General features: G+C 40.1%; 1 protein-coding gene across 1 annotated transcript in view; it reads right to left on the bottom strand.

Annotated features, from left to right (window-relative positions):
• Window positions 1–23,950, bottom strand: part of LOC128735143 (protein kinase C-binding protein NELL1-like) — a 114,455-nt gene that overhangs the window by 21,927 nt on the left and 68,578 nt on the right. Inside the window, exons 4-5 of the mRNA XM_053829639.1 lie at window positions 6,920–7,070; window positions 6,020–6,311 (exon numbers count right to left, since the gene is read on the bottom strand). Of these exons, the coding sequence (XP_053685614.1) occupies window positions 6,020–6,311; window positions 6,920–7,070 (443 nt within the window). The remainder of the gene's footprint in view (window positions 1–6,019; window positions 6,312–6,919; window positions 7,071–23,950) is intronic.

Raw genomic sequence — 23,950 nt, 5'->3', positions numbered from 1 at the left:
ATTCTGACCATACATTCAAAAGTTATCATCTTTCAAAAACAAAAATTCCGAAAAATTCCGAAAATAATTAATGCACGAATATTCCCTTTTTTACTTTTGAAGGAAAAGGACATCTAGGACAAAATGATTGACCTAAAAAATGTTTCTATGAGTAAATTTCATCCAATATTTTAATTTTGTAATATATCTGAATTGAAAAAATATCTGGGCAGAGCGCTAGGCATGAAAAAAGAAAAAGAGAAATTGGACTTTTTCCTGCCTGGCGCTCCTCCAGATAATTATTTTTGCATGAAAATCAGAACTTAAGGTTTTTTTGTGGGTACTTTCATGATAAAATAGTCATTAGCTTGATCGCATCGTTTTTACGGTGTTGCCCGTTAGAGGGTTAAGCTACTTTAAAAAAAAAGGCAAATAGGAAAGGGATATTTTGAGAAAATAAACATTTTATGATTTTTATCATGATTTTGCAAAGTTTTATCTTTCAGTGTAATTTTTTCCACAACACAATAATTTCCCATAACTTTTCCTTAGACGCCGTTTTGATTAAATAAGTAGTTTTAAGACATAATTAAAAAAAAAATCTCATTTCTAGATATGGCCTTCTGAAAAGTTACTCTTGGCGAAAAAAATTATGTCTAATGGAAAATGAATCCTTGTGTTGTATCCAATTTATCAGCAAAACTTTCTTCCAATCAAAAATAATCGAGACAAGCCGATTTGCTCTTTGAGGCTGGAAATACCCACATTAAATGACAAATAAGATGGTATAACAAAAGTTCTTTTCACCACTAGGTGGATTAAATCGGGTTTTTACCAATAGCACAGCTTCGGATTTTCGATATAAGCGTACAAAATTTTTATTACGTTGCTCCATTTGACTCGCTTCTATCTTGGCCGGAATGAAATGCATTAGGTTAGATGTACCAGTAACAGTGAAAACTCGAAACATTTTCCAATTTTGGCGGATTTTAGAATGATTGCGAGAGAATTTCAGTTTACTATTGTTTTATTTATTTATGTGTAAATTGAAAAATTAAGCATTAAAAAAGTTTTTAAACACTATCCCCAGGCATAATACCACTATTACTGGAGCATCTACCCTAGCACGGAATTCACAGTACCGTGAGCGCGCCTGATTTCGCGCATGGTTCCTAATTCTGCGCACTCCATATTTTAGACAAAACTTAAAAATTGTTGCAAACTGTTATGAGCAGTTCAACGTAAAATAGGTAAATGACAAAATTTGAACCTTTCTGATTTAGATGAAACTTTACAAACGTGTTTGATAGGAGAAAATATGCACCTTCCACTGGTTTTGGCGCCATTTTGATTCAAGGCTCAGTATTAAAAAGGGCGTATTTATTTTCATGTGTATTATGTTTGAAAGATTCTATCTCGCAAACTATCAATTTTACAAAAATTATGTCTAAGCAAAAGTTGTAGAAAATTGATTTCTAAACATGAAAAAAATATGCACTTAAAAAAATATTTTACCAATTTTTTACAAATTTGAAAATAAAACTTAAAATCAAGATATCAAAAATATACCATTTTTGAACATTTTTAAATTTTTTTTTTGCAAAAAATAGAAGTAATTTGCAGCCTTTTAAAAGTTATTCTGAGATGGAGCAACCTTAATGGACGGACTTCGTTGAACAACGATTTCTATGATTTTTTGCAACTTGGGATTTTTCAAGTAATATTTGAATTTGTAATACAAATAACAACTCTTGATGACATTTAAAACTAAATTGGACATAATTATTTTTCAAAATGTGACCGTTTTGGAGATATTCGAAGAAAAAGTTGGATTTATTTTAATTTTTTATGTAAACACGTCTTTCTCATATGTTACTCCAGTTGATCTACTATTTCTATAAAACTTCTAATAACTACATTTGATTTCATATAACTTATCCGAATGTACCTTATTTATTCAACCTTTCGTTTTTGAGTTGTGGGTATATTGAAAACTATGTTCGAAAAAACTGGACACACTGATTAGTTAGTAACTTTTTACCGCGTGAGTAAACATAACAGAAATGTTGACTAAAATAATTGAAAGCATGTTGTTTTATCGGTAGATTTTTAACAAAATAGATGAAGAGATTACAGTGATATCCCAGCTAGCATTTTCATATGTATAAAAAAGGTAAAAATCAGCATTACGTACAGATATACATGCCAAATAAATCGTATTTCATGCACAAAATTGGCATATCCGTACTATTTTGGAGGCGATATACGTGATTACGAATAATTTTGAGTGTTACGACTCAGTCAGTCATTATCATTATATTCGACAAAATCAACTTGATCCCACTTTATCCAGCTTTAGTTACGATTTCGCGTTTGTTAGGAGATATTTACGAGAGTTTTCGTACATTGATATACGAGTTGGTGCTATTTGGGATCTTTGTAACAAGAGAAAGCACGCAAAAGACTTTGGGTACTTTCTTCGAAAAGCCAAATACTTCTCGTCGATGAAGCGGTAAACAAATCGAAATCAAACATTCGACCGTATCCTAAGTAATCAGTCGTTCAAGAAGCATCAGACTACCACGCAGAAGGATTGTAGCAGCAGGAAACGCGGCATCACAATGCGGCATTCATAAATCTAAGTTTTTCTCCGAATATCTCGAAACGGCTACATTAAAAAAATAATAATTCTATGACCAATTTTGTTGTAAATGACAAAAATAATTGTTATTTGTATTAAAAATTCATCTATTACTTGAAAAATCCCTAGTTGCAAAAAAATCATGAAAGTCGTTGGTCTACGAAGCCCGTCCATAAAAGTTGCTCCATCTCAGAATTACTTTTAAAAGGTTGCAAATTACTTCAATTTTTTCCAAAAATTTTTAAAATTTTCAAAAATGGTATATTTTTGATTTTTTGATTTTAAGTTTTATTTTCGATTTTTTGAAAAATGGGTAAAATATTTTTTTCATGTTCAAAAATAAATTTGCTACAACTTTTGCTTAGATATAATTTTTGTAAAATCGATAGTTTGCGAGATAAAATCTTTCAAACATAATACACATGAATATAAATACACCGTTTTTAAAAATGAGTCTTGAATCAAAATGCCGCCAAAACCTGTGGAAGGTACATATTTCCTCCTATCAAACACGTTTGTAAAGTTTCATGGGATGTTTCAATTATTAATTAAAATATGCGGTGCACAGAATTAGTTGCGCTGACGGTATGTGCTTTATTACCATGAGCGTAGAGAGGATGTATGGATTTTTTGAGAATTTTTCGAAAATATTGTACCTACACACCTTGTGCAAAATTTCAAAACTTTTTTAATTATTTCCTCAAATTTGGTTTGATTAGGGAAATAGTGAAATTGTCCTCGACAGTGCACATCCATTGGGTGTGTGGTCTGTCTCGAAGGCTCTTCTTGGTTCTCAGCTGAAAATATATTTGAGTACTTTTTTGTTGGGCATTCTAGCCACGTGTCCTTCACTATATCAGCTCGTTTGTATACTTGCGCCACACTCCATTTTTCATTTTGCCGCCAAGATTGCAAAATTTTACGCTTTAAACAACTTTAAGTGCTCGTCGATCAGCTTCCTTTAGCGTCTAAGATTCATTTCCGTAAAGGACCACCGGGAATATAAGTGTTCTGTAGAGAGCGCCAGTTTTGTGCGAATTTGCAAACTACGTGACTTCAGTTGGCTGCATAATCCGTAGAAAGTCCAACTCGCGGAGGTAATTCATCGATTCACTTCGCAGCTTACATGGTCGTCACATGTCACGAGCATACCAAGGAATATAAACTCCTGCACTACTTCATATCGTTTCCTATTCAGCTCTATCTCAGCACCAACACCATTTAGACTTCCATAATCCCTGCCTGCAACCATGTATGTAATTCGTTTGGCACTTTTAATGGTAAGTTCCAATCTCGCTGCTTCCGATTCAAAAGGCCTCTTCCGCTGTGCTGCGGTTGACTCCGATGATATCTACGTCCCCCGCAAAACCAAGAAGCATGTGAGATTTGGTGCTAATGGTTCCGTTCCTTTCCACATTTGCCCTTCGTATTGCATCTTCCAAGACAATGTTGAATAACAGGTTAGAGGGTCCAAACAACATCACAAATGCGACATCACCCGCTGAATTACATGATTTCGTCGAAAAACCATGATGTAACATTATCGGCCAGAGCTCATTGCGTTTGACTGAGTCGTACGCCGCCTTAAAGTCCGCAAACAGATGATGAGTCTGCAAGTTGCACTCCCGGAACTTGTCTAGTAACCTACGCAGGGTAAACATCTGATTCACGTTCATCACGTTGTAAAGTGACCCTCACGAAAACCAGCTTGGTTTTCGCCGACCAATGACTCCGCTAACGGTGACAGTGTTGAAGGCTAGATACGGAAGCGCACCTTATAGACAGAATTGAGCGATGATAGTATGATAAGCATCACCCCTGCTAAATGGTACATTCCACAAAAATGATTTCCGAGAAATGGTTCATTCCGCGAAAGGTTTTTCGCGAAATGGTATTCGGCAAAATGTTATACAATCACGGCGAATATTGCTATCCGCTTTATTTTATCTGGCTTGTAAGTAATGGGGTGAGTTGTTTTCTACTTTACTGTGAGGAAAAATTGCAAATTTGTATATTAACTACCCATGCTTTCATAGTTATGTAATTATGTTATGTAAAATGAATCATCTAAGGTTGAACTCCTCAGAAACTTATAAAACTCGGGATTGTTACAAAGGTCATTCGAGATTCACGATTTATGTACAGTATAGTTTAATTTGTGGCACTACGAAATTTGCGAGTCAGCTAGTAGAGTAAATAGGGGTAAAAGTGCGATGCGGGTAAAACTGTGATTCAATGATTTATCGGTGCAGATTCCGAGTAAATTGACTACATTGGCAAGGACGGGTGATTACTTTGACAGCTTGAATCAAACGTAAACTTTGGTTGATTAAGAAGCATAGTTGCTGAGTTATGTGCAAATCTTATTTTAGGGCGGTTTTGATGTAATTTTTCGTTATACGGCAAATACGATATCAACAGAAGAATATTACTTGTTGAAAATTTGTAGCAGCGTTTTACATCACTCACATATCTGTTTTAAAAATACGGCTAAAATAATTTACAAAATATATTTCGCTTTTCCGTAATTTAATCGAACCTCGTCAAGCGCCTAGCGGGGTAAAAGTGCGATTCACGGACGGGGCAAAAGTGCGATTCATGGACGAGGCAAAAATGTATAGCTAATTATACACAGCTTTAGGCACTATATTACAGATACTAGAAATGGAAGATCTGCAGAAAACTGTGTGCTCTACAGATATTGGCCTAAGGAAAACAATGTTTTTCCGCTGATGGAACAAAAAACAAACGTTTGGAAAAGTTTCGATCTAATGGAGGCTGCAATACACCAGCGCAAAATAGGAAAGATGCAAATTGAGAATATTCCTTACCGAAACATAAAGCAGATTGAAAATAATATGGTTTTGTTAGCTACTGTCGTGCTAATTTCATGGATTCGTGCTTCGCACTTTTGCCCCGCGGTAATCGCACTTTTGCCCCGCTAGTGGGGTAAAAGTGCGAATCGGCACTTGATCAGAAGAAAGAAAAATTTATTTTGCAAAACACTATTAGCGCAGATGATTTATAGTTGAATGTGAAGACATTGAGTTACTGAATCACTATAAAATATATTATGTTGTTGTCCTTCTTTATATCTCACGAAAATTGATGACAATTTCAAACATCACACGTATGCCCCGCCCTACTCTATATTATATTTTGAAACCTATTTTGAAATTAAAAAAAAATAAGAAGTCAGGAATTTAAAAAAATAAAAAGTAGGGACCCAAACAATTTCGAACGAAACACCTGGCAAACTTATTCCATTGAAGAGAATTCACGCTGATTTAATTGTTTGTTGTTGTTTTGTCTAACAACCAGAGCAAAGCAGCACCGAGCTGGGCACTGCATTGCCTGCCCCTATGATCAACACACGGGTGGAACGGGGGGGATGCTCACCTTAAATAAATAATGACTATTTGAGTTTCTTTGTCCGACGAATAATTGCATATTGGAAGCACTAAAATTTCTATCTGGTAAAAAATGTGTCACTCTTTTATACAGTGGATGGCAGTCGATGTACAGCTGCACCTCGGTGCCGCTGACCGTTAGCGCCACCTTGTGCTCGGTGTCGTCCGCGAGTCGATACGGGAAGGACTCGGTGTGCATCTGCGACACGCCCGCTGCTGTTATGTGTGTGTAATGAAAACGTATTTCGTCACGTCTTCCACTTGATTGTAATTCTAAATACCTTAACATTAATATTAATTATTACATTTGTTTCGATTAGGATTAGAAAAGATAGATCATAGATTTCAATAGACTGATGGTGTAAAAGTGCGTGACGGGAGTGAAGGAGGGGAAACGAAATGCAGCCGTTGATAGTTGCCGGTATGATGATGCTATTCTTGTGGAACGTGTCATGGCCAGCAATTACCAATCTAGCTTCCAGGAAATAGGGGGGAATACCGTTTGCTGGAATCCGTAGGAGAAGGTGCTAAATGAGATGATCTATAGTAATGGTGTGAGGACGTGGAATGAGTGAATTAGGAGCTAATGACGCTGGCAAATGACAACAGTTTATCACAATAAATTTTCATCGTTTATTTCCCTCAGGACTCATTGGGCATGAATTTATTGGAACTAAAGTGACGTGTCTAAATGAACATCTCCGAATATCGGTGTGCAACCTAGAATTTTTTGAGTCATACTGCAGTGTCATTATAGGCTAGGATAGGGAAGTCTAATTAGAGCTGGTGGAAGGTTAAATGATGACAACGGATGAAATGACGATGAATAGCTGTGATGCGGGAAGTCGGAAATGGAGCCAAACGACAGTGAATTGAACGAGAAACCTACCTATTGTTTCCGTTTGAAAAGGAAACGATGGTCCCCGAGTTAGCTTGCTCCTGCTTCAGGACGACGGCAAACGTGAAATCGGGCGTTAGCTTCATCTTGTCGACGGCCCGGTGAAAAACCATAGTCGGAAGGACAAGATTTCGATCGCCACCTGCCGGAAATGGAAGAGAGAAACAGAGCGAAATGGATTTAAAAGCAAAAGTTCGTTGCGATAAATTTTACGGGGTTGAAAGGTCAAAATTATCACCGCATTTCGATCGCCAAACCGTAGGACAGCGCTGCAACAGAAACGTTGATTGCGGTCGACATGCGATTGTTTTGAACTACTTTTACCGGTCGAATGAATTATTATCACTTGCATGCCGGACTCCATTAGGGAGTTCCAATTCCATCAGGTACAAAAATGCAATGGGTGTCTTACAGTGGCGTAGACTTTTGAGTATTTCATTCAGTTCAACAGTTAGTCTACCGAGCCCCCTCTCGCAGGACGCCACTGGACGAATTTCGCTATCTCCTGAAATGCATTCAGTAAACGCATGTTATTCTGGGTCTGTGGTTGCTGGCTGGTGAGAAAACATGGCTGACAATGTTCACGCGATAAAATTTATAGCACTTGGAGAAAATGAAAACTGTCACAACATCGGACATTTTCACACTTTGCTCCGTCTGTTTCGATGCAACCGACCAGCAGCAGCAGCAGCAGCAATAGCAGCGGAGGGGCGGCAGGAAGTGCAGCAAATAGTGTCACTAAGCTTTAAATATTAATTTTCCGTCATTCGTTGTGCTATTGAATAATGATTAATTCTTCATTCGCATGTAGCGAACCAAGAATGATTAGATTAATTAGTTTGAATCGAGTTCGAGGATATTTTAACCCGGTGGAGTGTGTTTCTAAACGAAACAAACAGCAAATTTGCGATAGTCACAGCAGCAACGGTAGCTGTTTAAATTGGTTTCCTTCCAGCGGACACCGGTTTTCTGGTTAAGCTTTTTTGCACATTCCGCTTGGTAAAAGAAAGGAAAAAGAAAAAGAGAAGGTGTTATTAATGGCTGAATGGCAAATGGCCATGCATACTATCAATAGTAGTTTTTGCATTATGCGTCGATGAAAGCGAACGGTAATTTGAATTTTATTGGAGTAATTTTTCACATATCGACCTGCTTCTGGCTTAGATGTGGGTGTAGGAGTGGAACTAGGTGAATGTATTTGCTACTTCAAAGAATAGCTCTCTAGTTTAACTATGCCATTCTAGAGCGTTGGAATTGTATACTAATTAGAAGGTAAACGCCTAACATGCTAGGACTAAATGAAAAGGTTGAACTGTACCTAATGCTCATAGTAGTCGTCATGTGATTTTTATATCAACTAAAAAGTTTTCACCTAAAATTTTAAATTTCTGGTAAAGTTTCGGTAAGCTATATTTTTATGTTACTTTTCTATTTTTAAATACGATATACTGTTCATACGAATAAATTTTTTTACAACATTTGAAGTCAAACTGGAAATTCGTCATTTTTGCCAACCTTTCTTTTTAAAATATTCCTAGCTTTTGAACCATCAAACCGATATTAAAGATTTGATTGAAAAGTTAAGTTCGAATCTGGTTATGATTGGCTGCCATTATAGCTTGGTTCGATTTGCAGATCCCCCAGCTGGGATAAAGAGGAACGTTATACAAATTTAATAAGCGTTGGTTCAATGACCCTCCATTACCTAACATTCCGCTCTTTTCTCTTTACGCCTTCCCTAAGATACTCTCAACACCTATGTTTGATTACTTGTTTTCACCGTTTCCTTCATTAATTGTAAAAAAACTACCGTGAGATTTTTAATATAACATTTCAAAATTCATAAATGCACAATTTTTAGGTTTTGCAACACAATTTTAAAATTGCGAGCATACAATGGAGTCGCATGATGTTTTGTATTGCTGCGATACAACAGGTAGTTCCAGCAAAGTAACGGATATTTCTGTTTTGTTTTTACCAGGAATATCCGCTTCATTCCTGCATCATCGCAACTTAGGCTAGGGCTAGGGCTAGGGCTAGGGCTAGGGCTAGGGCTAGGGCTAGGGCTAGGGCTAGGGCTAGGGCTAGGGCTAGGGCTAGGGCTAGGGCTAGGGCTAGGGCTAGGGCTACGATAAGCAATGTAAAGAACATCAAAGAGTGTTTACTGTTGTCTACTGGCCAGACTTAGCGTCTTACCATTCACGACATCAACTGTAGAATAGATCCAAGCAAGTAACATGAGTTCCAAAGGCCATAAATCCCTCAAATTGCCCGCAAATTTGGTCAGCTGAATTTTAGGTATGTACGAAAGCACATCTTAGAAAATAAGTCTCTCGAGCAGAAACCATTCAAGAAGTTGAAAAGAACTGAAAAAAGTGTGAAAATTTGTAATTAAGAAGTCTGTGTTGAATCTCATGAAGATAGCCTGCAAAAATGGACGTCAGCTTGCACTGAGTGGTGTCGTCAGAATTTACCCCATTTCGTAGCACCACAATGGTGGCCCGCTTCATCACCAGATCTCAATCCTTAGAATTATTATGAACGTTTTGCGTTGGTAATGTTTTGGAATCATACGAATAATGTTTAGTTACTATTTGATACGACAACAACGTATTTCATAAACGTTTTCGAACGGCGGTTAAAGAAAAAGAAGAGGGATTCCAACTGAGTTTGCAATTTTTTAAATAACCGTTTGCGAAAACTAAAGTTGTATTGATTTTGGAGCTCTTACTTTAATTTTATGAGAGCTTATTTTGCAACCCTATTCACTTTTCTAATGATTGAGACTTGTGTAAATGACTCCTCATTTCTTAAAATTCTTTTACAGATTCTTAATCAGAAAATTGAAATGATTTGCTCTATAACTTTCTGGTTTCCAAATATGATTACACACTACAACTTATGATAACCCAAGTAACATTCATTTATACAATAGCAAAAAATCATAAAAATGTAATCCCCCAAATAATCCCACTCCTTCCCGAAAATTGCTTTTCCAATCCAGCGTCACGCTGGACGATGCATAACGTGCTCTATATTGATTTTTAATCAAAAATCAGTTTAGTGGACGTCCGGTTTTTGCGGTACAGACTTCCACACCGGTTGCCACATCGTGAACGGTTCAGTTCGTCGAGCCCATCCAGAGCAGGCGGCACCCAAGGATCTTTCACATGTACCTACTGCAGACATGTACGAACGTCGACGTTAGGTTGCATGTTTTCGATTCACCAATGTGTTGTCCGTGTATGTTTTCCGATGCACAGGAAAGGGGGCTGATGGAAGATGGAGCAGAAGTTCTATGATACTATTTACATTTTTCACGTGCCACTGGTTCCATTGAGCAGTCGCTGCTGGGAGGTAGGGGCCCTTGCTGATATGCTGTATGTGTTCTGCCCGAACTAGCAATCGACAACAGTAGCAATAGCGATAGAATGGAATAGAATGGGGAAAAACCTGGAAAGCGATAAGAAACAGGCTGAATGGATTTTCTTTTTTTTATCACGTGTACCATGTTTGGGACAGATTTTGCTTTACCACAAAATTAATTTTTGCGATTATATCACTACTGATGCCGAACCTGCAGGAGAATTGTAAGAAATTTTCGTTTGTATTCTTTTCAATATCACCATAAGATACAAAACATCCTTTTGGTTTTCTGACACTGAAATGTTCGCATCAATACCTTTCATTTAGAGCAGCAAAACTTATTGATGTGAATAAAATGAATCAATGCTAATGAGTTTGTTTTGTTTTGAATCGTACTAACATCGTTCCGTAACGATGCGATCCTCAGATTCACATAGATGTAAATTGTCGGGCAGTGAAGATCTGCCTGCCGGTAGCATCCTACAAACTGTATGATCTGTCCGGTTCGGTAATTGTGCATAGATACGGGTGAAATATGCAGTATTGCAGTTTTGCTACTACCGCGCGCCACAACAAGCCAACCCAGTGGACATTGTCGTCGTCGGCGTCGACGCATTGCATTGCATTGCATTGCACCCGGTCTGGTGGTGTTCGGTGGTCTTGGTAGGCATGCAATATGCAAATTAGTGGATTAGTGACAGTGATAAATTGTACCGAGAATCGAAATAGCGCGCGCGTCTGACGAAGGTGGTCTTCGAGATGTTTAGTCGCGCCCGAAGCACAGCGGGTGGAGGAGTCGTTTGTAGCGCCACTTGTAGCAAATTGGTGGTAATATCCTGTTTAGTGGATGTACGTGAGGTTTTTGCGCTGCGGGGGTTTCGGGAACAGGAGTGAAGGGATTAAAATTCAAATGCGAAGCGCTCCACTGTAGAACGGTTACGTGTTGCGAATTTAGCAAACATCAGAGAAGGTCCAGTGGGCGGCGCTGGGAATGGCGAACACTATTGAGACATCATTTTCAGGAAATTGAAACGGGCAGATTTATTACGGGTGTATGACAGACGGGGGCAAGCGATTCGACGGGTGACACTGTGGGAATACTCGAGATGGTTCATTGTAAATCATCCCGTACGAACAGGATGGCAAGTTTCCAATGTTTCATGACGTACAGCCTATTGATGTGAATCCAGAAATTGCATAGAAATAGAATGCGCTCAGTAACTTTGAATTATTTTAGAATGGTGCCGTGCAACTAGGCGATCTTCAACAGAAGCCAATTTCAATTTACATATTGTTTGTTTGGTAAGAATCAAGGATTTGAGCAATCGCGCATTAGAATGTAATACAGTTAAGATCGAAGAAGTTGTTGATAAAGATTCTTGAGTCGCTCATTTTACACTTTGTTTACTGCAGTTTTTTAAATAAAGACATGTCGTCCTCTTTAATACGCCATTTTTAAAATTGGGTGTTGCTGGCCTCGAAACGCAAGAATATGTGCGGCTAGTTCCTCACATTATTCGGTAAGATGATAGAACATGGAATTGCCTGATTTAGTTCAGTTTTAGTACACAGTTATGTTATTATTTTTCTGAATGGCAAAGTCTTACTGTCAATTTTTCAAATGTTGAAAAAACCTTCACTCACAAAAAATCGCAATATTTGTTAGTTTGAAAGAATCTAACATACGGTTCGAACCAACCATTCAATCTATTCAAATTTAAGTAATTTATCGTACGTGCTTCATAGGTCTGGATACCAAAGTTTAAATAGAAGGTAGTGCTAGTGATGTCCGATTTTTTCAGTTAATCGATTAGTTAATAATCGATTACTTTTTAGGCGGCTAATAATCGACATCGATTAATCGGCGCTGCATAATCGATTAATCGAAATAATCGATTGGTTATAACCAGCGGGGTGCTATCCTTATCTTAACGAACGGTGTTTGACAGTCGACTTAACGAAGGGCGCTATTTGCATGAAATGCAGGAAATAGCGCCCGTCTGACAGGTAAATTTGCTGCCAACCTTGTCGAGATATGCTGATGATGTTGGCAACAAAAACATGGCACCCATCGCAAGCCCCTGGTTATAACCTTTACGTCCTGTAACGGGGCGGGATGGGTTTTGGGGTAGGGAGCAGTGACAACCTTCACTTAAGCGCCAGGCAAGGATTAACTTGCCGTGAAGGAGCGTGTTTAGCGATACAATCCCGGACCGGCTAGAATACCTCAGAGCAGGTCCATCAAACGCTCAACTATAAACTTACGAACGAAATGCCGACTAACCTAACATCGGTTGAATCCGTTCGGCCGACTCAACAGGGGGACAAGAGCAACCATCGGCTAGTGCAGTGTCCCCTAGGCATCCTACACTAACCTACCGGAGGCTAACTCGCGAACCGATCTGGGGGTGGCACATTCGGGGACTCACACTTCCAGAGGACACATATCGTATAGCAAACACCATTTCGAGGGTTAAACGATCTTCATTTACACGTTTCGCTTAATCTAGTGGTTAGTTTTCTTCAGTTTTTCTTACGGCCTACTGCTTCTTGTCGACGAAGGGTCTCTGATGTTCCGATGAAAAAACTACTGTACTGACTGTGCTAGACTAGCGGTTTCGACCGCTTACAGATAGCCCGTACCAAATACGTGGTGCTGGGTCCGACATCCGGTAGCCGGTACGAACGGTGATGCATCCACGGACAGTAACAATTGGTTATGTGGTGGGTATAGCATACGGTTGGCTCTTCGGCGATCGGTTCCTACGAGCGATGGTGTATAGGGCCACGGATGGTAGCAACTGCCTGCTCGCTCAACTGCGTGTTGCTCGGAGAATCGGATCACGCATTCATGGTCGACACGTGTGGAGGCCGACTGACGACGGTCGCGCTCTCAAAATCTAAGGGAAGACCTCCGTTTGAAGGAGGGTGCTGGTGGTCTTTTGCTTCGTTCGACTAGGTAATCTAACCTTGCTTTAGCGCCTATATTTTCTACCCGTGTTTTTTTCCACTTTACTTCTACTTATTGTATCTTTTCCGAATACTATAGTTTACTTTGCTTTTCGTCTTCTCATGTATCACTTCGCGTCTTCTAACTTCTAGCCCTTTCCAATCTTGCGTGTCGTCTCTTAGGTGGTTATCTTTAAAATCGCTCATTCCCCAGACTGATTTGCCTGTCCTGTCAAGCACAGGACTTTACGACGGGACCGACGATTCAGCTTCGGCTAGTTTCGCCAGGTTCCATCCGGTGGGCATTAGCAGGGTTTGTTTATTGTCGCGGTACCCTAACCACCTTTTTTCGGGAATAACGGCAGGTAACGCGAACAGGCTTTTAGTGACGGTTGTGTGTGGGATTGGATAAAAGGGTTTGTTACCTTATTTATTTTGTAACCTCGTTACAATCCCCGACACCAAAAAAAAGTTTTGCGTCCCGTAGTACTGTCCACGAGTGTTTTGGAATGTGCAGTCAGACTTAGGCTAGTTACATAGAAATCGAGGAGACCGCATTTTTTGGTTTTTGTATAGAAAAAGACGAAGGGTATTACCCAGTTTTCTAAAAATTCCTTACAAAATTCCGTGTCTGACAGACTGACAAATTTTCGAATTATCTTTTGACGGTGGCACGGTTAGTATCTAGATAAAGTTTAGTTTGGTTTTTATGCTTCAGCGTGGTATTTAAACTGGCCTACTGCGTGCAAACTGGACGATTAAAAGCAAAGCCTTGGGGTTAAACATTCTTTCTAAGATTTGACCCATCTTTATCGACAGACTTCACAGCCAGATATTAAAGTACAAGACAGTTACGGGGCTATTGCAACAATCTTACTGACTCTATCTAGGAGTACTGCCTAGCTGAGATTTGAACATACGACTTCTGGTTTCTTAGATCAGCCACAGAGAACAGACATCCAAGCGAAAGGTCCCCACTTGGATAAAACTTATGTCAAATTAGTTGGGAAACTATAGTGATGGTGTCGCTAAAGGCGCATAAAATTCTACACTAAACTCACAACAGCTAGCTTCTGGCGCTAGCATAACGCATATAGTCCATATATACTAGCGCCAGAGGAGCCAAAGGTTGTCAGTGTGCAAATCAAAAGAATCATTTAGTTGGGAAACTATAGTGGTAGTGTCGCTAGCATATTAGGTGATTTTAATTTGAAATTTTATCCAAGAATTCCCGAAAAATTTGTTCTTGATTGGATGTCTGTTCTCTGTAGATCAGCATCGTATCTCGAAACCAACGAACTGGCTGATTGCGTGTGGTTAATTTAGAAGGTAAGCGCCTGCCACTGTAATAATTAAATTTGTTAGAAATTGTCAAAGAATAAAATTTTAAATAATCCGGCATAATCGATCGGCGGCGGATTATCTAATAATCGCAACATAAAGCAATCGATTAAAAATTAATCGATTATTTTAGCGGATAATCGATTAGTTCGATTAATCGAGAAGTAATCGGACATAACTAGGTAGAGCTCGTGCCCTTGTGTACCCCCCCTGGGCATGCCAGTGATTCCATCATCTTTGAAATTCTAAAAGAGCAGCTAATTTGCCCGAGCAGACCCAGCCGTGATTTTTTGGTACATTTCTGCTTTGGTCTATAGCAGTTCAAGCGGTGTTAACTATAGCTGCCACTAGGTGCCTATTAACGAAAAAAGTTACTTGTAAAAATGATTAAATTTTAGCTTGAAATCAGTTTACAAGGCAAATAAAGTAACATATGATATTTATATCTTCTAGAACGTTATGTATTTCGATGATATCAAAAAGTTTGTAGAACATGTCAAACCAGTTAGATAAGGTTTTGTGCGCAAAACGGTTAATAAACTGATTTTAAAAGGCCACAAAACAAAGCCAATTACATCTCGCAAACCATATGACGGAGATACCTAGTATATTCGGCAAAGTTTGATCAAATTTATAGTTCTACAATTTTGCTGAATACATGAACTTGGTATCTAGTTTCTACAAAAAGTTAATTTTTTCAAGTGTGATATACCCTCAATACCGAATTGTAAGAAAAAATGAAAAGATTTAAAAGAGTATCTTAAGTAACTTCTCCGAAGACACCTAAGCTCAAAGACGTCAGGAAACGCGAGAAAAGACTTTTGACCGTCTTTTTTTCGGAATACACCCACTGCGCGACGATGCGTACGCCAAATTGGACACAAGTACAGTTCCGGATCCGTAATTTCTAACGTTGTACAAGGGACAACTGTTTCTGTTAATTTTTATAAGAACAGAAAAAATTGGAAAGAAGATCTTGGTATGACAAGCAATCTGCTCATGTTGATTAAAAATTCTTCGTATTTCACTCAACCTAACATCACCTAACTTCACACGCACTGTTACCCCGGGACCTGCAAAATCACTTGTCAAGCAAGTTTTATATTGCTGATCTCAGCTTTACTGTTGATCCTTGCTTCTGATTTATCGCCATCCAGTTTTGTCATACTATACTATCAAAACGTTAGTGGTATAAGCACAAACATTCTCGAGTGCCTGAGACGATTGAACTGACCGAACCAATAGCAATCATACGTGTGCTCGGCAGAGTTTTGGGCCTAATTAGAAGGTTTTTTGTTAAGACCGAAATGCTACGTTCCGAGAGGAAAGTCGATCTAACGAACTACAATCCGAAATTCTAAATATTTACTGGTTAATGAGCAATGGAACTTTTGGTATATCTTTGATTATTCTCTTGGTTGACAAAACGGTAGGCAACTTAGAACGGATTTGCCAAATGTTCTCGATGAAATTCTTCTGTGTTTTGTATTCTCTGATGATAGGCTGACGTCAGCCGAAATATCCCGCAGGCGTCGTGTGCGTTCCTCTGCTTGGTCATTCATTGACCCCCCTCATTGTCGATTAGTCGACAAGACCGCCTCGTTAGCTCCGTGGCACAATGCTGAGCTAACAAGCCAGTCGTCGTATGTTCAAATCTTGGCTTAGCTTATTTACTTCTACCAGCAGAGAGTCGGGGTGGCTCTTACCGTAGCAATAATTCCTCTCCATTGTGCTCGGTCCTGGGCTACTCGTCGCCAATTCATCGCGCCTCTCGACACATACAAGTAGGCTTCAACTTGGTCGAGGTTTGGCCCCTCGATTCCAGATGCCGGTGGGGTTCTTGAAGAGAACGGATTTCACTGCACAGTCGTTCGGCATTCTTGCGACGTGGCCGGCCCACAGTAGTCTCCCAACTTTCGCCAGGTGTACAATGGGAATCCCTTCAAGTAGTACCTGCAACTCGTGATTCGTAGGCCTACGCCACTCTCCGCTGTCCGTTTGTACTCCGCCAAAAATAGTCCGCAACATCTTTCGTTCCAAGTTATTGTCTCAAGACCGAGAGGACTATCGGTCTTATTAGCGTTGTGTACATCGCCAGGCTTGTGCAGTGGCGTATGCTCCTTGATCCAAGCGATTTGCAGAGAGAAAAGTAAGCTTCACTTCCAGCTTGGGTTCGTCGTTGAATCTCCTTACTCATATTATTGTCGGTGGAGACCAGAGATTCCAAATATACGAACTGATCAACCACTTCCAGTTCATCACTGTCAATAGTCACTGTCCGTGGGAGGCAAACGTTGTTTTCAATGGAGCCTCTTCCCAAGCAACAATGTGAGTTTTATTGTACTCTTATGGTGGTCTTCAAGAGCAATTTTGGTCTTCAATGCCATCATAAGACTGTAATAAAACTCGATTTGTTACTTGGGTTCTTACCATATATTTGGTTTTCGACACATTGAATTGTAACCTAGTCCCCATAGCCTCCATTTTTAGTCTGGCGTACATTGCCTCCGCCATCCCAAAGTTTCTAGTAATGAAATCGAGGTCGTCTGCGAAGGCTAGGAGTTGACAACTCTTGCTGAAGATCGTTTGTCTTGTTTCAATGCTGGATCACACCTTCAATAGCGATGTTGAGTAACGTACAGGACACGATTCGAGAGGACTCCAGGGTATCCCCGAAACGCGCACGTAGTATATCACTCCCTCCAGGACAGATTTGATCAGCCGCGTCAGTTTGTCCAGAAAACCGTTCTCGTACTTTATCTTCCATAGCTGTTCGCGCTCGACTGCATCGCACGCTGCTCTGAAATTCACGAAAATGTGATGCGTGAGCACGTTGTACTAGCGACATTTCTAGACAATTTCTCGGAAAATAAAAATATGATCCGTAGTACGGGCCTCCATAAAGCCCGCCTGATATTGCCCTACGAATTCTCTTTCTGTAGGGGAAGATGAAGTAACAAAATCTGGGCGAGCACTTTGTAGGTAACGTTGACCAGCGTGCCGCGGTAATTACAGCAATCCCTTTGTGGATGGGATCGGCTAGGCGGTGCTGCTAGATAGAGTCAGCCTAGCCGGCTGCGAAGTCTCTGAATAAAGAAGGGTAATGTCTTAAAAAGACGTTTAAGCCCAGGGCTTTGCTTTGATTTGCATTGTCGATGAAGTGATGGTTGCATCCCATCTTTTTTTCTTAAACACTACATTCAACCCACGGAACAGAAGTGGAAGTAGAAATCCAAACACGTACATGCTACTTTCTACAGATACTAGCGAACCTGGCGGTAGCGAATCACTTTTTTCCACGAAAACACACGAACGCATACGAATGCACACGAAATCATGTGAAAGCTGCTAGTGAGCGTTCTGCTTATGTTGCTGTTATTCGCTTCTATGCGAAAACCTTCCCAAAGAAAAAGAAAAACAAAAAAGTCTCTGTTACCGGTTTTGATCGCCGAATCGTTCGGACTTCCACTTCTGTTCTGTGTTCAACCCTTTGCTGGTTCGAAGAGTTATCTTTTCAGTTTGTTCATTAATTCTGGAATATTTATTTCAGTCGGGAAATCTGCAAATATGCTTCATGTGCATAAAAAGGGAGATAGAAGGAACGTAGGTACCACGAATACCTTTCAGTGCGCTGGTGTCCGACCAAATAAAATGAAAAAAAGGTTCGATGGCCGGTCGCAAACGGATGTTATTTACACTGATCACTCTGCAGCTTTCGATTAGCTGCACCATCATCATCGCCGTTGCTAAACTGGCTAAGCTTGGCATTGTAAACATGTTACTACATTGTTCTAATTCATACCTTACCGACCGCTACCCAAAATTGAATATCGGCAGCCTAATCACAGAATCATACATTACTCATTCTGGTATCCCACAAGGCAGTCATCTCGGTCCTTTACTATCTCTCAACTATTTTAATGACTTACACCGTTCCCTTAAAGGTCCGCAAATCTTGTTTGCTGACGTTCATAAGTTACATTTCAAAGATGTTAATCTGTTTGATGCCGTTGTCTTCCAGAAGGAACTATCAGCCGACAAGGTCTGCAGGAATCTGCGTTTCATGCGCATTGGCAAGTCCTAAGTTAAACCCCTAAGTAGGGGAAGACGGGGTAAGACGGCCCCCCTAAGCGAATAAATTGCTAGCATAAAATGTTTACGAAAATTCACCTTTTCTTGTTCCACACATGGGAAAGCATTCATTTATCTACCATCAAAAATTATATAAAGAATTAATTAGTCTATTTTTCCGTGATTTTTCATCAATTTTCGAAACGTCTAAAAATCACTCGTTCACAACCAGGCGGGTTAAGAAGGACCACCAAAAAGGGGTAAGACGGACCATGGCGGAGTAAGGCAGATTATGGCAGATTTGAAAGTTTCTTTGAGTTGTAAACACAATTTAGATATTATTAACTAAGTAAGAACAAGTTCTTAAGGGGTTTTTAGGTACATGCTAAAAGAAGGTATAGTTTAATTTAGAGACCTGCTAAAAGAATGAATTTTACGACTAGTTCAATTTTGAAAATAAGAGTAGACGTTATTTTCCTCCACTGGTTTTTATTTACTCTTTTCTTGGCGTTATTTTGTTGATATGTCAGCAGGACTTTTACTCTTTGAATACGCTTCACTTTAGGTGAAGGTAAAGAAGGCAACACATTAAATGAGCCGTTAAGTGAATTGGAATCATCGAATTTTGATTCCGTTAGATCCAAATTTACATTGATTGTGTTATTCGAAAGGCACTTGTTGGCTTGTTTTAAAGTGGGAGGCGTTGTGATCTCAGATTCAGGGATAATTTTTATTACAGGTGTACTCTATTTCGGAAAAGACACTGATGAAGCCTGCAAGTCGTAAACGAAATGCGTATCTGTCAGAATAATAAAATCAATCTACATTATTTTGCTTTTAACTCTCAATCCGTACTATTTTATATACCTTTTCCGCCACACACTGAACAAGAATTGCTCAATTAAAGTCAGTGGTAAGAGAAACGACAAAATACATAGCTTCTTTTGCTGAAAAAACTTAAATTTGTTGCTTCTGAAATCATATCGCATGAAGACACTGCGAACGAAAAGTTTGTTTTGATTCTAGTTTTGACGTTGGATACGGCCGAGTGCCACAGGTTGTCTCGAAAGTGTTTAGATAGGCTAATAAACAAAACATACTGGAGCATTTGTAGAAAATTTAAGGATTTCTTGACGAAATCGATGTGGTCCCTCTTACCCCACCGGGCCTTCTTACCCCTTGTTCCCCTACCGAAATAGAGTTAACCGAATCGAGTTAGCGCAGCAAAGATTGTTACATTTTTCTTTTCGAAGGCTTCTATGGAGTGATTTTTTCAACTGTCATCTAGAGCAATTTCAGCTTGAAAAGGAGAAATAACGTGAATTGAGTAGCGCGCCGTTCGCCGTAATTGGAAACAGTAAGTGATGTGTCGCGAATAGTGAATAGTGCGGATTAAGAAGTGGGGAGTAAAAAGTGAGGAGTAAGTAGAGAGAAGTGAGAGTTTAGTAGTGAAAAGTAAGAAGTGAGAAGTGAGGAGTAAAAAATGGGCTGTAAAAAGTGAGGAGTAAGAAGAGAGAAGTAAGAGGGAGGAGTAAAAGTTGAGGAGCAGGACTTCAATCAGTCCTTTTTTCTACCACTGTTACACCACCGCGTATTCACATTCACATCGTCCGTATAGTGGTAGAGTAGAAACACTATGAATAATACAAGCAGCAGTTCACGCAGTCATACCTTCGGTTGTACAGCAGAACGAATGCGTTCTGATCTTTTCGTTCCGATCAAGTTTCCTTTGCCGTTTGGAAAAGCGAATGACTGCAAAACAGTCAATTGACTGGCAGTCATTACGCAAATGAAAAGCAACCTAGATTAAAATTGAGATTAAACAATCACGCTATCGTAAGTTTGATCGTATCGTATCAGTTTGAACGCACAGCGGGAGCGCGACTATCGGCTTCTCTTAAGAGGTCACATGGACTGTAGGCAGCACTCTTTGCAAGCGGCAGATTGATTGGATTCAATAAATAGTCAAATGATCGTTTTCGAAACCCTTTTTTTGTCTCGAGGACGGTTAAGACCATGTTTGGTCCCTCTCGCCAAGAGCGCAAGCTGACTGCAGAAAACGTACGCATTCACGCAGTCGAAATCAACTTAAGATCCCTTTTCAATCCCTGGTGAGAAGTAAGAGGTGAGAAGTAAGAAGTGAGGATTAACAAATCAGGAGTAAGAAAAGAGCAGTAAAACTGGTGAGGAGTGAGCAATGGGGAGTGAGGAGTTGAGAGTAAGGAGTTGTAGGCGTCACGGACCGATTCTGTTAAAACCCGTAGTTTAAGCGCCACTCCTTACGGCTACCGCCTAGATTTAATTTGCCCGGATGAGACCGGGTTTTCTAAAATTTGGAATTCTTCCTGTTCTTTTCTGTTATCGTATTTATAGCTGTTACCAAATTAATGCGCATATTTATCATTTATCTTACTAAAACACGTACAGAAGCCGGAATAAAAAGCGTAATGTCTGACTTATCATATGTTGAACAAGCCTAGGCACTAAGTGGGGAAACACAAGCAAGTAATTTTATTTCAAAATGTTGCAAAGCTGTAAATAAAAGTAGCATATCAAATCCATTTTTATTTTAAATCAATGAGACGCATGACATCGGAAATTTAATTTATTTTCCTTTCTCGCCAATCATTTCCTCATGCGGGTACAATTAAAACGTCAAAAACTTTCACATGAATCATTCACTCGGAACAACGGCGACGGCACAGACGAAACGCTCGAGTAGGTCAAAGAATTGCACAAATTTTTAATATACTCATCAAACTTTTCGCCCAGTAAACAAACGTCCCGTAGCTCGCAATAAATCACTATTCACTCGTGCCATCTGCCTTTGCCTCGTACCTCGTACCGCACCAACGCACCACGCGAAGAGCCACCGCCGGGGATGTCCCTGCAAACGTTGTCTCCGTTTGGGGTTTAACACTTCGGTTATTTACACAGTTTCTCTTATTATTAAATCATAGCACTTTCTCACAGTCTCCCAACGATCCGAACACGACACATGAGGAAGATCAAGATTTGTTTGGGGATATAAATCATATGTCAGACAGTAAAGGCCAATTTCGCCGCATTAAAGAAGCATCATATAACACTTTAGAACGCAATCCGTAACGAAGAGACGCCAAGACCGGCGATGGTTATGGTGATGATGCCGATGCGACGATGACGATGATGTACTGTGGATAGCAAGTACCAGTACGATTGTACTTGTATAAATCAAGGGAACACTTTAAGCAGGAAAAAGTTCCCCAATGCTTTGTGCAATAATTATTAACCGACAGAGCCGTGCCAGCTTAGTTGAAATATTTATTTAATTTTTGCCCAAACCCCACCCGCTGTGAACGGGGTGCCGACCGACCGAGGGAGACCTAAGCATTTAGTTTTATTGTGATTATTAAATTTGCTACATTTTGATGATAGACATGACACGGCTTCGCCTTCACCGCACCGCACCGGTGCTTGTCAGCGACCGGCGGCCAACAAGCCGGTTGAGCATTGACACTGACAGCGAATGTCTAAGCACCACCGAGTGTACATAGATAACAATTTAAATCAATGAAATGGAAGCGAACGCGCGACGGGAACGCATGGTGACCGACGACGACGATGGCGGTCAATTGAGATTTATTTTTATACGCGTTGGTTTTGTTGTTGTTTTTTCGTTGTTGTTATACATACCTATATGCACGTTTCATTCCCTTCTGATTCGGTCGAATGAGGAATGCTGACAAAACATGCCAGTCTGCGGCAGTCTCGTGCCGGTTCCTGAAGAAAACTGTTTCGAATTATGTGGAACGTGGTACTGCGGTTTGTGGTGGTTGTTTTTATCGGTCAGCTGGTAGCGGTTTGCCGGAGTGCCAATATTCTGTACATCAGCAGTGTCGCATCGCCAAGTCATTTTTTGTGGTGGGTAAAGTTTTAAGCTTCTTTTTTTTGTTCGTGCTCTGCTATCCAGGTTCAAGTTCGTTTACTTAAAGTTAAAACTAGTCGTATGTTAGGTGCTTAGATTCGTGCTGTAATTATTAACCATAAATTTTCGTTAAACACGCAGGACCATAAAACAACGGTGAACTTGAATTTGAATATCCTTAGATGAAAATGTGAGAGATTGTTATTTAAATTTTACGATATAAACTTGCAGGAGTCAACGGCTTTTCGAACGTCTCGCACATTTGGGACACAATATGACGGTTGTGAACTTATACAAGCACGGATTTGCGAGAGGAGTGCATTTGATAAAATTGGATGGAGTTATTGATGCGCTTGCTTCGGAGGAGGAAGACTACGTCGAATTCGGTCAGATGGATCACTTCGAAATGCTCATGTCATTTTCCGAACTCGAACTGTTCGTTTGTGAGCTCGCAATCAAAAGTGCGGGGTTTGAAATACTTCTGAGCTACCCGAAAGATTTTCAGTTTGACCTTGTGATTCATGATCATCTGGCAGGGCCTTGTATGTTGGCTCTACTACCCCATTTCGGATACCCACCTCTAGTAATAGCATCTGCGTATAACAGGTTATTCACCACAGCTTCCTCTCTAGGTTCCCCAATGTTTCCCGGATTCATTCCGAACCAAGTTTATGATATTGGTTATCCTATGAGCTTATTCCAGCGATGCTACAATTTTTTACTGTACGCTTGGGAAATTGCTTCAAAAGAACTCATCTACAAACCACAATTGGATAAACTTATCAAATCACAACTAAACCTAACCTACTCCGTCTCTTCGTTTGAAAAATCTTCCCTGTTAGCAGTTCTCAACTCCAATCCCATTTTGGAACGTGCAGAGCCAAAACTTCCGAACGTAATCCAAGCAGGCGGTCTGCATATTATGCCACCACAACCGCTTCCGCTGGACATTTTAAACGCCATCAATAGCTCATCCCGTGGCGTTGTCCTTTTTTCTCTTGGATCCAATGCACGCAGCGACCAGCTTGGCAGCATTATTTTGCGTAACATTATCACTGCCATGGAACGTTTGCCGTCCCTGTACTTCCTGTGGAAAGTGGACCACGAAGACAGTCTCCCTCTGAAATTACCGGCAAACGTTCTCACCGCTCCATGGTTCCCTCAAAATGACATCCTGGCACATCCGAAGCTGCGACTTTTTATTACCCACGGAGGGCTGCTCAGTGTTCAGGAAGCCGCGTGGCATGGGGTCCCCATGCTAGGATTGCCCATCTACGCCGACCAGTTTGACAATGTCAATCAAATGGTCCGCAAAGGTACTGCACGAAGGTTGGAAATCCGTACCTTGTCTGCACATGAATTAGTGGAGTGCATCCAAGATTTACTTA

The sequence above is a fragment of the Sabethes cyaneus genome, chromosome 2 (assembly GCF_943734655.1).
Source record: "Sabethes cyaneus chromosome 2, idSabCyanKW18_F2, whole genome shotgun sequence".
Taxonomy (NCBI): Eukaryota; Metazoa; Arthropoda; class Insecta; order Diptera; family Culicidae; genus Sabethes; species Sabethes cyaneus.
The sequence above is the reverse complement of the archived record's forward strand: the minus strand, read 5'-3'. Positions and strand labels throughout refer to the sequence as shown.